At 38.6% G+C, this 15,047-nt stretch overlaps 1 protein-coding gene across 1 annotated transcript in view; it reads right to left on the reverse strand.

Annotated features, from left to right (window-relative positions):
- MAST4 (microtubule associated serine/threonine kinase family member 4) overlaps positions 1–15,047 on the reverse strand; it is a 557,439-nt gene that overhangs the window by 71,187 nt on the left and 471,205 nt on the right. The window contains 1 exon segment of the mRNA XM_032849379.1: positions 4,929–4,998. Coding sequence (XP_032705270.1) covers positions 4,929–4,998 — 70 coding nt within the window.

Consider the following 15,047-nt stretch of genomic DNA (forward strand, 5'->3'; position numbering starts at 1 on the left):
TGACAGGACCTGGCTTCAAGTGTTACAACAAAAGTCCCTCGCAGAGTTGTGAGTACGTAGCCCCGCTCCGGCCCAGAACAGCAGGGGCAGAAAGAAAATTTTCTACTAGTCACAGAACCTAATGAGAAGAGTACAAGTGTCTGTTCCAGTCATAGAGGCAAAACTGTCAGGAGTCCTTGAAGAGAGCGATTTTCTCTCCAAATGGTCAAAGGGTAGCTTCCGGGGTAGATTCTGGTTATGAGTTAGGGTCTTTAAAAGGGTCTCAGATGATTGAATGAAATAATAGAGACAATACTGTTGCAGGGACCAGAAAGCAAACTTTCTGAACTCTCGGGTGCTCCAGAGTCATTATTATTTATCCTGTTTTAAGTAAGACTGTGATTTCAACATCCTATACCCCTGTGAAAACAAATAGCTGTGCATTTGCCAAGGGGAAAAACAGGAAAAACACACATTATAAAGGCCTATACTGCATTCTTTAGATGTAGTCTATCCTACATAGACTTCTTATAATTTACGACTGTACTCATTTACTATGCGAGAGACAAGAGGGGGCCAAATTAACCAACGACACATTCATAGGAAGTTGAGGTCAGGGGATTCAACAGCATTAGACTTGAATTTGAGAAATGTCACAATTAGATGTTTATGTAAAAAACCTGATATTTGAGACTAAATTACAGTCAAGGGAAAATATAATCACAGGCTACCTTGGATGTTGCCTCCAATAAATGCAAATGGTCCACAAAGACAAAATGGAGAAATTCAAGTGGACAAATCACAGAAATACTACAATGTTAAAATTTGAGTAAAATTTACCTGTCATTTCTGTGACCATGATTGGAGTACAATTGGATCAAGTTTGTTTTTTAAAAAAAGAAGCAAAACAAAATATTTGTAAATATGCCAGACATAAGGAACGGGAACAATTAAGTCATATGTTCTTTAAAAATATTTTTAAACAATTAAAAATGTTAAAGATTTATGGATAAAATAATTATAAGAACATGTTTCTAAAGACATCAATTAACTGGACACAGGTTAGTTTTATTTTATTTGGCTACTTATCGAAGACTTAAAAATCCATGCTGTACTTTACATTTTAAACACCTCCAATTTTTAGAAGTTAAAAAAAAAAAGGGTGGAGGATATGACTTTTAAAAGGATTATTCAGTCCATTTAATAGCAATTATCAGAAACCAGTCTCTGGAAAGAACGCAGGCACTATTTCCCCCATCGTGACTTTGTTTTGTGATTCATTAACTCTCCTTTCCCTCAGGTATCAATGAATATATTTCACATGAATGAACAATTCCAAGGAAAGACACATTCTTAGTTAGTTTTGAAACATAAATTACATTTGCTTACTCTGGAAAACACCCAACGAAAAGATGTTTAAACAAGAAAGTGCAGCCATGGACCAGAAATAATTTATGTCTCATGAAGTTCCCCAAGTTCTTGGTGTCTATTTACTCAAATGGAGCACAAAGGACCATTGCATTTTCATTACCATGATGACCGCATATCAGAAGTTATTATACATGCTATATACTGTACTTAAGAGAGAGCATGCCCTTTTTTTCCAAGAAAGCTATCACACAAGTGCAATTTAGATCCTGCTAACAATGTTGTCTTTTCTTTGCAGAAGCTACCAATAAAATATTACTGGAAGACAGACTACATTGCAGCCAAAGCAATAAGGCTTTTCTGAAGTGATTTTTTTTGGGGGGTGGGGTGGGGTGGAAATCTCTCAGTGTTAAACTAAGTGAGAAGGAACGAAGAGAAAAACATCTGATGGGAACACAGAATACAAAAGACTTTGCAAAAAACATCATTTCAACACTACTGAAAAAAATCATATTAATACTGTATATAACAAAGAAAAAGTGGAAAGTCCCAGTATCAACCTGGCTCTTATAATTGTAGAAAGAGGAAGAAGATTGATTTGTTTAGTTTTAACAGTCACCTGGCATGACATCTTTTATATTCTGATTGATACTGGAATAAGTTGAACTATGCCAGGTGCTCAACCAGTGTCCAGTGACCTGAACTCAGCAGCTAAGTCTGTTCTAGTAATTTGCTTGTGGAAATATATTCTGAGATTTACCCTGGTAAGGAACAATGAGGCACTAGGAAACACCCATGGCATGCAGTCAGGGCTCTGTGTTTCCAATGTAAGTAAAAGCAGTATGTAATGGGTCAACTCCATCAACTTTTGGGAATGGCAGAACAATGTTATTGCCTCCATCTTAAGCCAAAGAAAAAAATGTTAATTCTGTTATCAGACTGTAAATCTGTATCACAGTTCTTAGGAAAGTAAAAATATGCTTCTTTGCTCCTGATGAAACTTATTATGCTATAATGCTCATTTTCATCCTTTTTAACTCATTAGTAAAAAATTAGCTTGATAATTTTACTCTTATGGATGTATTAGATAGCAAGTGAGTGCCATCCTATTTTCCAGTCTGAAATTAAACTATTCCATTACAGGGGATGTCTAGTGGGGGGCATATTATCACATACTGGTATATGTAAGGTATATGTTTATACACACACACACCCCACACATAATGGTATAAGTAAGATAAGAAAACATTAATAAGCCTGATCTTTATCCTTTCACTCAAGAATAATTTTAAAAACAGGGCAATCTCTTCTCTGTTGGACTAAATATACAAAATAAAAACATGTGAGAGTCTCAGAATGATATTACTTCTTAAAGTCTCAAAAACGCACACCAGAGTGGAATGGAATGGAGACCCATGAGTGGTCTTTCCATGTTTCCTGAATAAAAATGAACTTTAGAAAGGAGGAGAGAGATACCAGATGTTAAATAAAAACACATCAATTTTAGTTTTTATAGCAAATGCAGGGTTCTGTTTACTTGAATAAAAGTTTAAAAAGATGATCACTCATGCCCCAATCTAAATTAATATTTTTTGAAGAGTGTGGAGGGAGTTCCATCTGGAAATTCATGCAAAATGAACTACAGGTCTCCTGTGATAATCTTCTGTTATGGTTTATGGTTTATTTGTCAAAAATTAACATGCCTGGGGGTTGTGTACCTTTTTAAATAGCAGGGAAATGAGATTCATCTATCCTCCAGTCACCCACTTAATTATCAGATTCTCTTCATTTTTGTAAATCTGGCAGGATTAAGAGACTATGATTTCTGTCATGTTTAAATGCACACTATAATGAGATTTGCATTTTTCTTATTACTTAAAGTAATTAAACACATTCTTTTAAGAGGTGTGTTTTAAAGACTATGGTGGGTTCTTGTTCATCCATTTTTGTAAGATTTTCATTTCCACTTAGATGAGTAGCACTATCATGAATTAATATCTACTGGGTGAACATAGGCTTTGTGGGACCAGTAATTTTCACCTTTTCTTTATAGTGCTTAGAACAAGTTCCTAAAAGAAGAGAAGCTGAACTGGAGAAAAAGTCAGGGTGGGGGTCTCAAGCTCCTTAGAGAGCCTGTCTTATGGTTCTGGTGTCCTGCCCATGATGGAGAATAGGTGCTTTCCACACACAGGCACCTGCCATATGGTGGGGGATGTGTAATACTTACAAGGGATATCAGTTACAGAGAATTTGGGAAATAGTGCCAACAGGTCCTCTTCTTTGGATGTAGTAATGTAAGTACGTTATGTGCTGACAAACGGCAGTGGGGACACTGCAGGTTTTGCTGGTCAGGAACACGTGTTAAAACAAATATATTTTTTTTAACCTATACATATGTCTTTATTAAGTGCTATGTTAATCCACTTCCTGATAGTTAGGTGTCTGAGGAAAATGAGCAAGTATGCTGGACATGTCAACCATAAATGAATTTACCCTGAATATTCAGCAACCCGGCTGAAGGTCGGTTGTTTTCTGTTTTTCCCAGAGCAGGAGGGGCCAGGGTGTATGAGAGGGGTGACAGAACCCAGGAGGGTGAAGGTTGGAATCAGACAGGGAGATGTACACTGATCCCACATATAGAACACAGAAAATGTGGCTGTGTAGACTCCTCTCACTTGGAGAAGTCACAGAAGAAGATGCAGAACCTCCAAGATTTCACGTTATGGCACAGGCCTATGATCCTCCTAATTCACAACAAGACTTCCTTGTGGCTCAATGACCCAGATAGAACACATGTATCTTCAGCACTTGGTATCAAATTCTAACTAAGATATGAACAGAAAACATAAACTATCCTATAGTCCATGCGTGGCTTTATCTCAAAGGGATCACAAATTGGTGGCTTCATGCTCTCAAGTAAAGACGCATCTTAGAGTTCATACCCTCTGATCTCAAGAAGGTCATTTTAAAAAAAAAAAGTATTTCAATAACAACAATAACAGTTGCATCAGGACACAGAGATGAGTCAAGTCCTGTAACATAAGCTCGGATAGTTCCGTAAAAATCTGCTGAACCTCAAGCATGTACAAGGCAATGCTTGTACACACACACACACACACACACACACACACATAATGGTATAAGTAAGATAAGAAAACATTAATAAGCCTGATCTTTATCCCTTTACTCAAGAATAATTTTAAAAACAGGGCAATCTCTTCCCTGTTGGACTAAATATACAAAATAACAATATGTGAGAGTCTCACATGTTAAGAGAGAAAAAAGGAAACAATCATCTCTCGCCCTCACTGGGAGCCCAGCATCTAGGGAAGGACCAAGAGAGGTACATGGAACTCTAACCTGAGTCAGAAATCATTATTAAACTGTTAAAGCACGAGTGTTTTCAAAAGTTGGGTGGCGGTCTGAAGCTATCTTTGGGCAGGGAGCTTCAGAGGCCATATATAATACGCGGGATCTCATAGGCAGAAGGCAGGGGAACAGGCCGGCATGAGGAAGAGGGGATTCAGGAGACACGATTCTCGACATAACACTTTACTATTTGACCCACAGAAAGTCCTTACCTCCGTGCAAATGAGAAATGGGCTGAGGCACTGGGGGAGAAATTTCTTGGACTATCTTGAGGGCTGTTTCCTGTAAAGAGAAAGAGGGAAAAAAATCATAACATGATTTTATTTTTGTAACATTATCCACATCCAGGATCGTCTTCTTTCTAGTAATGCGTTTCTGTACATTCTCATCCCACATTCATCTCTTCAAAAATGCTTCAGTTTTCCTTGGAGCGGGGGCTGAGAGTGGGGGGGAGGGAGAGTGAGGGAATGGGCTTGAGTCCCAGCACAGTGTTCTGAGGGTGCAAAATATATGAATAAGCACATCCATCCATCACCAAGCAGCAGTCTCCCAGGGATTAATAACCTAAACATTTCAGTCCTAAAGAATAAGGTATATATAAATATCTTGCTTCTCAGTCTTCCAGATGTTAACATTTGAAGTGACAGGATAGTTGTGGAGGTCTATGCTTCACCTGGTGGTGGGGGTGGGGCTTTCTATTTTGGGAAGCAGCCTCAGGATTTTTTATTTACGGAAACCAAGTACATGTCTGAGTTCTCAAAAATAAATCCTTGTATTCCAGAATTCATGTTTTAAAAAGCGGAAATGTCAGTATGCATCATAAAATACTGGGAAGAACCCAGTCATTAGGACCTATTTCTCCAATGACCCAGATCTAGCCCCTAACACTATTTTCTTCAACACCTCCCCCGCACCCCGGTTCGAAGCATCTGGGCTGTGACTGGCCAGGCAGACGTTCAAAGCCACCACCCCACAAAGGCTTTTTTTCTCAGAGAGTGTTTTCCTTGCATCCCACGGAGGCGGGTGAGCACAGACTGCTCGCTGCAAAGAGCACAGCTCCTTGGGGGCTTGTTACTTCCTCCATCAGAACACCCAACCTGCTGCTGGTCATTGAGAATGCGTGGTAGGCAGCTGGTGAGGGGCAGCTCAGGACAGCCTAGACCACCCGGCTTCCCTCCGCATGTTTAATTAGATTGGCAGAATTTTCTGAGGACCGGAGGGAACTTTACGTAGCTGGTTTAAAGGAGGAGGTGAGGAAAGGTTGCAGGCTAGTCTTATACTGTCTTGAAACATGGAGAATAAATCAGGAAGCTGTGTTTAATCCCTACCAGCCAGCCAGTTCCCACATTACTGATTTCAGAAACGGAAGTGACAACTGTGGTAAGGTGTGAGGAATACAAGACTGCAGTACCTAGCTGCAAACAATGCATCACCTGCGTACAAATAAGAAGAGACCAACCCATTAAGGGGATACGTTTAGTGTTACCTTGAGGACTTCTGGGCTGGCTACATCTGTACTGAGATTTTTCGATTAACTTAAGGTTGCAAATTTTATAGAGATGCTGTCAACAGATGCCATTAACTTTATGATAGACAGCATAATTAAAGCCATTTGACTAGGAAGCACTGAAAAGCCTGTTTCTTTATGGACAGAGAATCTAGAAGAACTTTTCTCTCTTTTGTAATGAAATTTATCATGTCTTTGCATCTGTTGTTCCTCGGGCCCCTGGAGAAATTGATTCTGCTTTTGCCATCTAGTAATCCAGGACTCTTTTTGTCCATCTATCTACACAGCTAAATTAAGTTCCATCAACTTTTCCCAACAGCCTTCGTTCCCACCACCCTGCCTTTTCCCATCTTAGCTTACATATCACTCTTTGTAGCCTTAAAAGGTCTTGAAAAATTCAAGATAGCTAAAAATTCTTGTTTCTGAAAGGGAGATGAATCTAATGCCAGAAATCTTAGTGTGGATTTGGTTTATTTGGAAAAAAGTGTTCACTTTGCTCACATCCCATATAGAGCAAACTACCAGTAAGTTATCAGGAAAAACAGAAGAACTGATTGTTGGAAGCCAAGGTGTGATCAGTTTAGTAATTCCTGCTACCGAATTCACTGAGAATAAATAATAAGATCCACGAAACTTAACACCAAATTCTTAGCTCCAGGTTCTTCTGTAAAGTGAACACTGTATCTGGAGATTATGATGAGATCAACTAGAACTAGAGAGAGCTTACTACGTATTTTCAACACTCTGAAGAAGGGAGAAACAAGGAGTTAACTTAAAACCCTTTTCACTTTTAGAGATTTTAATGACTGGTCCCCAGGAAGCCATGTAACATCTTATAATACACGGCAACTGATCCCTTTGAAGATGAACAGGCTGAGACAAAGATATATAGAGGTAGGTTAATTTAACTCTGCTCTTAATGAAAAACAAACAAACAAACAAACAAAAAAACCCAACGCTACCATTAACCATTTCTAATCTTTGGGTTTTTGCCTCTCCATTTTGTGCTACCTTTCTAAGCCCATCGATTGAAAATGTTTCTCATCCACTCCCACATTGCTATCAAATCAAACCCAAATTCCCACATTTTTAACTTCAAGACTACAGGGCCATCTGCATCATCTTGTTCCCAACAGATCTTTCTTCCTGTTTCATGGCAGATCTAAAGCCAGGTTTAAATGCCAATGTACGTACACATGCACACCCCTCCCCCTCACCCCTGCCTATCACAAAGGTTCTTAAATGGAGTGGGATATTAGAGAAAATGGTTCATTACAGACAAGAGATTATAGCTTAACCTGAGGACAGCTGGGCAAGCTCAACAGAAGAATGGAAGAACCTCAGGAAGGGGACAGAAACCACCCAAATAGAGCAGCATGATACAGTAGGGATAGATACTCTGGCAGCAGGAGAATTCAGACTGGTATAGCCAATGAGCTGTGAACTATATTTACTGGTATTAACCAGGGGAGGGCCTTACGAGACATCAGCAGGCAAGAGAAAGATGCTAGAGATTTTAATCTGGCATGAACGTGTTGGGTGGACAGATGAGTGGCCAAAGAAGGGAAGTTTAGGAGCGTAGATTAGGACATGAAAGGCCAACAGAAAAAACATCTTTGTGAGCAAACCAAGCATAATTAGTGATGCAGTAGAAATGAAGTGATGAAAATATTCCAGGTTACAAGCGACCAACATTTGGAAATTTTGAGAGAGAAGTGGAGTGATTGTGATAAGACAGGAAAAGGTTGGATGAGTCTGTAGATTTTTGTGTTATTACAGAATATTCCTCCATCTTCCTTAGGGAGAGGTAAAAAGATTAGGAGATTAGATGGGTGGGAGTTAATCTTCGTTTCTTTTTTTGTTGTGTTTTGATTTTAGAGAGGATGGGACAGAGGGAGAGTGAGAGCAACAGCGAGCGAGCGAGAGAGAGAGAGAGAGAGAGAGAAAAGAGAGAGAGAGAGAATCTTAAGCAGGCTCCACATCCAGCAGGACCCAGGACCCTTGAGATCATGACCTGAGCAGAAATCAAGAGTCAGACGCTTAACCACCTAAGACACCCAGGCACTGCTGGGAGTCAATCTTTGAAGTCTGTGATCTTATTTGAAAGAAAAATTGATTTCTGTGTTACCTACTCAGTCTCTGAGGCCTGAGGGACATACTTTTGTTATACAGTGAAGAAAATACCATTCATTTAGAACAGATTAAATTAAAAAGCACACCTTATATATGTATTCTTAAGAAATGAGGACCAGGCTGCTGTGGACATGCCCAGCAAGCCTCCAGGATGAGAAAGCAAGACGGACTGAAACCAGAGTCCTATACATGACCTTCACTCCTCACAGCACGGCTCTCTGAATTCATCCACCCATCTGCAAAGCAATACCTGAGAGACTTTCCAATGAAAACCGGTGCCAGTTAATTCTCTGCCCATATGTGCAGCCCTTGCTTATAACTCAAATCCTGCTGCTCCCAGGGATTTGCTGGCTCTTGGATCTTTGAGTGCTAGGACACTTCATAGACCGCTGTTATCACTGCTGATGTTTTTGACCTGGTAAAGCAAACCTTAGCAGTGGTCAGGCATTTGGTAGGTAATTAATGCTAGGGTCCCGGGGGTGGGGTGGGGGGAGGACTAGCACAGCCAGTACACAAGCAATATAACAAAATGGGACTTTACCTCACGGCTCTGCACAGGGTGCCTCATTTTCAAGGCAGTTATGGTTTAGAAAGTGATTTCCAGATTAATTAAATTGTTTGATTGCTTTGTAATTAGGTTGGAGAAGTCCCGTGTCTTTACCACAGAGAAACAAGCTGCAAATCTTTTTAAAAGGCATATGCTGTACCCACCACAGATTATTAATGTGCTTTTAATAGCTATCTGTTCACAAAATGATAGTTTCTGGTTGCCTTGATTTTCTATCAGGACTGAGGGAATCCAAGAAATAATGATAATTGCCATCTGAAACTCCTGGTGGATCAAAGAGTAAGCCCCCCATTTGAATCCTTATTGTCATTACTTGACGATCAGCTTAAATGACTTGTGGCGTTTTACGCTGTAACAATCAATACCATGGTTCCTGTTGCTTTGCAGGAGACTCTGAGTAATATGCTGCCATTGCTTTAGAGTTTAAGACCAAACCTGCAAGTATCAAACCTAGCATCTCCTCCCAAGATGAATTTCAGCAGAGAAGATGGGCACGGGAACAGTTAGGCAGGAACCTCAGGCTGAGTGAGCTTGCAAAGACAGTAGTTCCCAACACCTGACCCTTTTGACTCTACCCTAACAGATCCAGCTAATACAAGAAAAGTTAAGTCTTCCTTTCACTTAGACAGCTGTCTCAGCAACTGGCTCCTCTCTAGATACGACTGTGGAATATTAATTAAAGCTGGGCAGCTGCTTAGAGTCTAAGTGGACACAGAAAAACCTTGATTGGCCTTCTGTGGAATTGTCTCTGGGTAGGCTGTGAGGGGTCTAGAGCAAGCCAATGAGTAGAAGTAGGCTCGTCTGCTTGGGTTTTCAAGTAAATACAAGATTACAGACAATGAACCAAAACTGTCATAAAATCTGGGCTCTCTGAACTTGTTTTGGTTTTCCCTGTCCCTCATTGCTTACTGATCCTTCCAGCAGCCAAGACCACTACTATCATCTGATTCATTCATTCAACAAATATTTATCAATCCTCCACACCATGTAGAGGGCAATAAGATTTGACTTACATTTTAGAAAGATCCTTCTGGTGTTCTGTGGCCTATGGGCTGTAAGCAGGTGTGTGAGCAGAAGCAGGAAGATCGGTTAGGAGGCTACAAGCTCAGACAAGCTAAGGAATGATACTCTGGGTGGGGTGACTTAAGATCTCAGGTACTTTCTGGCACTAGAACGAATAGGATTGGCTGAAAACTGGACTGAGTGGAATGATAAGTGAAAGAGAAGAAACTAAGAGGACTCCTGGATTCTAAGACTAAGCCAATGAGTAAGATTGTGGCATTAACTGAGACAGGGAAGACCAAAGGGAGGATAGGGTTTGGGAGTGTGAGACAGAACTAAGAACATAACTCCATTATCTGGGTGGATTAGGCTCTTTCACTTACAGAGACACCATATCAAATAATTTCAAATATATCAAAATGTACTCATATGCTACTTTATATGCAATTATATATAATAATATTATACTTAGTTGCAGTTCTCATGTAACATTTATATTAATTATGTAAAAATTCTGTTATAGTTGTTACTGTACTTGAGAGCAGGTAACATTTTTCTGCTCACATTTTTAAATGCCTAACAGACTGAATAATCCTGATCTGAGTCAGACACTCAAACCACTCAAGAGTGCTAGTGAAGGGTTTGTAGAGAAGGAAAATTCTATAGGCTAAATATTGAAGACTGAGTAATGATAACTTCAATCACTCTGTGTCACCACAGGTAAAACTAAATGGAATTTAACAACGTGTACTCTCTTCCCTTTCTCTCTTCCTCTAATTGCTATTTCTAAATATTTGATGGGGGGGATAAGCTTTAGTTATACATGTAGATACACACAAAGTGTATTTTGAATTATCAGTGCCCAACCTAGTCTCTAAGATATAGAAAACTAGAAACATATTTTTTTTTAAATAGAATGAAATTTATTCCCAGAGGCTAATGAACCTTTATTTGCTACTGTAATACACTGTGCAAATTAATCTTAAACATGTGTTGGTATAAGATTGCTAAGTGTCGACACCCTTAAGGGAAGCATTTGAAATCCACATAATTCTAGCTTACAGACATAAGAAACATGATCGAAGAAAAAATAAGGGATTACCTTGAAGTCTACCCAAATCAGATTCTCTAGCTCTCCTAAACATTGTCAACATATATAGATCACAAGGAATAGCAACATTCAAAAGAATCTAGACACTAGAAAACACAGCTCTGATAAAATTGAATTTTGCCAAGTTTGGTAAAATTTTCAGATTTACCAAAAGGAGGAAATAATACTTTTTTTTCCTTTAATGCAGTTATGTTGACAAGAATCCCTGAAAATTCTTAGACTTTTTGCATTGCAGCTTCAATACATATTTTTAGAGAAAATGGAGCCCATAAATGGTTGACCCCTCAAGAAATCTGCTCTTTTAAAAACTTTATTAAAATATAATTCACATATCGAAAGAGTCACCCTTCTAAGGATTTCTAATGTATTTACAGAGTCGTGCAATCATCACCGCTCTCCAACTTTAGAACTTTTCACCACCCTCCACAAAAAAAACCCCTGCACCAATTATAACCACTACCTATTCTCCATTGCCCCACCCCTCCAACTATTAGTATACTTTCTGCCTCTGTGGATTTGCCTATTCTGGGCATTTTATATAAATGGAATCATATAATATGTGGTCTTTTGAGTCCAGCTTCTTTCATTGAAACATATGGTTTTTTAAACCCAATAATTATGTATTAATATCTTTTCGTTCACAGCTTTGAGCTACGTACTACAACAGATTAAGTGGTGAACAAGACCCAAAGAGCTAAAAATCTGATAGAGGCCGCTAACTCTAGATATCATCCAGCTCTAGACTCATCTTGCAAAACCAATTCTGGATCCAAATTCATGTGAAAAAGAAGTTTTCTTAAGCCAAAGCTCTTAAATGTATCAAAATTACTTACTAAAAAATAACTCTCAATGACAATACCATATGGAGAATGTACTGTGTCACAGCAGACTCTTGACAAATGGACACAGAATGCTTTCTAAGGAATGACTGATGAGGCTGGAGGTGGAAAACATGTAGGGAGTAAAAGAGAGATCCAATAACAGGTCATTTTCTATGTCATAAAACTCCCAATTATGCCTATTGTCTCCATTTCATGAAGCTGGTCCTCTGGAATTTGTGTACTCTATTTGAAATGCTGTGGCATTGACACGAATCCCTTGGAGATGTGTTATAATGGGTTCTTGAGAATGTTTTAGCTTTTCATTGACCCTTCTTATTACTCTGAATTGATGTCACATCTCAAGGTGATCCCGAGTAAAGACTGGTGAATGTCAAGAATGATGAAGAAAGTTGATTTTTAGTTGTGTATTTTCCTCCCATCTACCGTAATTCATCTCCCCACAATAGAGAAGAGATTATTTTTAGTCTTTGTTTAAAGCTGCTGAGTAGCACTGGTGAGGTCAAGGAAGGGGAGTTAATAACATAGCCACTGTAACAGATATTCCTAACTTTCATGCAATTTTATGAAACTTGATGCATTCCTTCATCTTAGATAATTAATTAGTATCTGAATCAGGATAAAAGACTAAGTTAAAGAATGTAACCTACAGTGCACATTTTCTTTTTCTGTCATACATGAAGGGATCTCAATTCTTTAACATAATTAGATACAAAGAATATCCCTTTTTACTTAGAAGAGTAGGGTGGGTGCCATCAGGAAATTGGTTCTTCTCAGATTGTTTGCCTCAAATGCTCAGTAATTTCTAGTCAAAGAGCAAGTATTTAAATGACATGGTGCATATCCATATACCTTGCTAAATATAATCTGAATGTAATCTCTATTATATATAAATCTGAATGTATCTCTATTATATAAATCTCTATTACTTTTTCCTTTCAGTTCTTCATAGTTAAAAAAAAAATACATTTTCGACTTAAGGTGGTCCCATTTAACAAATACTAAATGTTCCTTTGGCTGCTGGTACACCAGTATTCTATCTGAAAGAAGCAAAATACATACATTTTTTCTTTTAATAGTTACCTAATCATTTCCAGTGAGTAACTCCAGAAACAGGTTCAGACTTAAAAGAATCAAAGACATTCAATTCTACTGCTTCATTATAAAATAATATGCTATGTGCCAAGTATCTAACAATTCAGAATTGTGACTCTGAGTTCCCATAAACCATACTGATGTTGGAAATTCCCTGGCCCTGAGACTTTGCTCTAATATTTTTCTTTCACTCTTCTCTTTCATGTCCTTATATCAATAAACAGTTCTCATCTGCAGTGCATATGAGAATCACTTGGGAAGCTTTAAAAATGCTGATATCCAGGCCCTAACATGCCCCTTTTTAAATGAAGTGATTGTAATATGCCAGGATTCAGAAGCATGACCTTAGAATTTGCTTATATACTATAAATCAAATTCGAAACGTCCACTCGTCCCTCAGACCACTTAACCAGGAAGTTTGGATTTTTTTTTTCACTTCCCCATGTCATTCTATAATGCAACTTTCCTCCTTGTCTCAGGTACAATAATAGTTCAATGTTCCTTTTACAAATTCACTTCATATGACCTCCAAGTATTGTCAAAATAGGACTAATGCTTGAAATTCCTCCCTTATCAATCCAAACAAAGAGCATCCTACCATGTGAACATGCTGGAAATCCCACCTGCCCACATGTGTTCTCTGAGGTTAATCAAATAAATGATATACTTCCTTTACCCAGTCCTACTGCTACCCTTCACTTCATTATTCTCACTCTATTATTTCCTATATACTGACTTTGTTACTTCCACAATTTTTCCCTTTTTTCAAACAGGGTCTAACACCCCACCCAAGCTTAGCTGTGTATCACTCCTATATTCCTAAATTAAGACTAAAAGTCTCTGTAAAAGGAAAACATAAGAAAAAAAATTCATTGACCATAATCTTTTTTTTTTTTTTTGTCTTTTAAAGATTTAATTTATTTATTTGACAGAGAGAGACACAGTGAGAGAGGGAACACAAGCAGAGGGAGTGGGAGAGGAAGAAGCAGGCTTCCTGCTGAGCAGGGAGCATGATGCAGGGCTTGATCCCAGGACTCTGGGACCATGACCTGAGCTGAAGGCAGATGCTTAACAAGTGAGCCACCCAGGGACCTCCACTGACCATAATCTTGCTTACACTTTTACTATCAAGTCTTAATCTTTTGATTATTCAAAGTTAAACACCAGTTTTCATTTCAATCACCACCTAACATTATATGAGTGAAGTATTTGCCTTAAGACTGTGTATTCCCTGCTTTCATTTTCTCATAGGCAGAATGCCCAGTATTTGGTTCATGTAGTACCGGAATTTTAAAAATTATTAGGACAGTTAAAATCAATTCACGGGGCCTCAAGGCAACATGTCATTATCAGAAGAAAAAATAACATCAATCTAATCATTCCAATCATTCCTTCTTACAAAAAAACAGGACTGGGGGCACTCGGTGGCTCAATTGGTTAAGCGTCTGACTCTTGGTTTCAGGACAGGTCCTGATCTCAGGGTCATAAGACTGAGCCCTGTGTGGGGCTCCAGGCTCAGCACAGAGTCTGCTTGAGATTCTGTCTTTCCCTCTCCTTCTGCCCCTCACCCATCTCACGGGAGTATGTGTATGCGCACTCTCTCTCTCTCTCTCAAGATAATAAAAAAATCTTAAAAAAAATTTAGAAAACAAATAAACATGATTTGGTCTTTTCCATGACAGAGATGTGCCAATTCAGGTCCTTATTCTATGTATGTTCTATACATGTATCCATGGCATTTTTAGCATACAATCCTAAATTATGATGGATGGGGTGAGGGGGCTTATTTCAAACCATACACAACCCTGAGATTCTCTGTACAAATACAAACTTTTAGAAAATCACTCACTTCAGGAGTCACAACTATTAATTACAATGTGTTGAACCCTTCAGGTATGTTCAGGGGCACTGAGGTAGGAAATAAAGTTGTGACTACTCTTCTTGAACCGCATGACTAGGTATCTACGGCCCTCTGAAAGAAAAATTAGGTACATAACAGGTACAAATTTTAATCACATATTAAATCATATGACAAATAGTTATGTAACTAAATTTCAAGACCAGAAATTGTAAAGC

This window comes from Lontra canadensis, unplaced genomic scaffold (genome assembly GCF_010015895.1).
Source record: "Lontra canadensis isolate GAN:19392208 unplaced genomic scaffold, GSC_riverotter_1.0 scaffold4, whole genome shotgun sequence".
Taxonomy (NCBI): domain Eukaryota; kingdom Metazoa; phylum Chordata; class Mammalia; order Carnivora; family Mustelidae; genus Lontra; species Lontra canadensis.